The sequence below is a fragment of the Myotis davidii genome, unplaced genomic scaffold (assembly GCF_000327345.1).
Source record: "Myotis davidii unplaced genomic scaffold, ASM32734v1 scaffold590, whole genome shotgun sequence".
In the NCBI taxonomy this organism is placed as follows: domain Eukaryota; kingdom Metazoa; phylum Chordata; class Mammalia; order Chiroptera; family Vespertilionidae; genus Myotis; species Myotis davidii.
The window spans coordinates 232,680-234,477 of NW_006282381.1; the positions used below are offsets into that span (position 1 = coordinate 232,680).

The 1,798-nt window shown below is 63.2% G+C and overlaps 1 protein-coding gene across 1 annotated transcript in view; it reads left to right on the plus strand.

Moving 5' to 3' along the window:
• The window catches only part of NLRC5 (NLR family, CARD domain containing 5), a 92,033-nt gene that overhangs the window by 69,117 nt on the left and 21,118 nt on the right, over positions 1-1,798 (plus strand). The window contains exons 41-43 of the mRNA XM_006752861.2: positions 649-732; positions 1,135-1,218; positions 1,518-1,601. Of these exons, the coding sequence (XP_006752924.1) occupies positions 649-732; positions 1,135-1,218; positions 1,518-1,601 (252 nt within the window). The remainder of the gene's footprint in view (positions 1-648; positions 733-1,134; positions 1,219-1,517; positions 1,602-1,798) is intronic.

Sequence of the window (1,798 nt, forward strand, 5' to 3'; positions counted from 1 at the left end):
GAGGTCAGAGGGTTCGGGGAACAGAGCATGTGGGAGCAGGCCATTTCCCCCATAACTTAACGGGAGGCAGACGGCTAATTTTCATTTGCAAAAGAAAACAATCCTCAGACAAATAGCTAGTATGGGGCTCAGTTTGCATGGGCTGCGTTGTTGTATTTTTTCCCACTCCCCGAGGCGGGGCTCAGGCAGGGCTCAGAAAAGACGCTAGACGGGTTTGACAATAAGCCACCATTTGCACAGATTAGCAGAAGATGCCTGGGGAAGCTGTTTGCCTGAATGTGGAACCCACATGAACTTGGCACTCAGCGGGGCTGGCTGGAGATCCCTGATGTGGGGCTGAGGCCAAGTCTGCTCAGACCAGGACACCTGGCCTCCGCTGCCAGGCCCGCAGTCCTGGGCTGGCATTTCCGCCTGGCCGGGGGTGGGGGCTTGAAACCAGCCCCCGCTCCTCCCCGGGCCTCTGTTTTCTCCCCCGGACACTGGGTACAGTCATGCCCCCCTGGCCCGGCCTTCCTCCCGAAGCTGGATGGCTGGCCTGTCAGTCCCTAGACGTGTAAAGGCTTCGCAAGCTGTAGAGTCCGTAGCACAGCCCCTGCCAAAGCCTTCCCTCCTGATGATGGCCTCCTGGCCTGTTCCCTGCTTCCCCAGCCTGAGTGGGGACGACATTGGTGACGTCGGCTGCTCCTGCCTTGCCAAGGCCCTCGAAGCCGCCACCAGCTTGGAGGAGCTGGGGTGAGTTGCCTGTCCCTGCCCCCGGCCCCAGAACACGTTGGTGGGGGGCAGATGACAAAAGCAAGAGGCTCCTTGAAGACACTCCTCACGTATTGGTGACTCTCATCGCCCTCACCCCCTCCTGCGCGGCATAACCCCAGCCGTAGGGCCCGGGAAACCCAATGGTAGGACGTGAGCGTGTTGATGGCAGCAGGAGGCAGTGAGGGCAGACATCAGGCAGGACGTCATAAACACGGGACACGAGCTTGGATTTGTCACCCAACATAGTGGGAGGGCCTTATCACTGAGCTGAGGCCTTTCTCCAGACTTCAGCCTCCTCCTGGTCTGGGATGGGGATGGGGATGGGGACCTACCAGCTGGGGGGCAGGCGGATGCTTCCGGTTCTGCTGTTTTCTCTCCAAGCTTGAGCCACAACCAGATTGGAGATGCGGGGGCCCAGCACTTGGCTGCCGTCCTGCCCGGGCTGCCTGAGCTCCGGAGGGTAGAGTGAGTGCCCAGCCCTCCCCACAGGGGCCCTCGGGGGCCGCCCCCTGGTCTGAGGAGACCCTGGCTTCTGCCTCCGGCTGAACTTCAGCTTCAGTGCCCAGCCAGTGGCACTGAGTTACCTCCCGGGCTTGCTCACGTTGGGGCCTCGAGCAGCCCAGCCCCTGCCCCTCTCTGGGCCTTTCTGCCCCACGGGGCTGGGAGGGTGTGCAGTGGGGATGCTCTCTTAGGGCCCCAGGAGATGGGGGGGTGGAGGAAATGGGGGGTCCGAGGGTCTGATGTCTGCCCCCCTCCCTCCACAGCCTCTCAGCGAATGGCATCTGCCCGGCTGGGGGAGTGCGGTTGGTGGAGTCCCTCGCCCTTTGCAAGCACCTGGAGGAGCTGATGTGAGTGTGTGCCCAGGGGGACTGGCCTCCGCCCTCTGGGTCCCCAAGGCCCACCTGGCCCTCATCTCCCCCGGGAGGTACAAGGCCGGGGTCTGAGGCATCCAGCCAGGTGCTCAGCCTCATCCCTTCTCTTCCTCCAGGCTCGGCTGCAATGCCCTGGGGGACCCCACAGCCCTGGGGCTGGCCCGGGCGCTGCC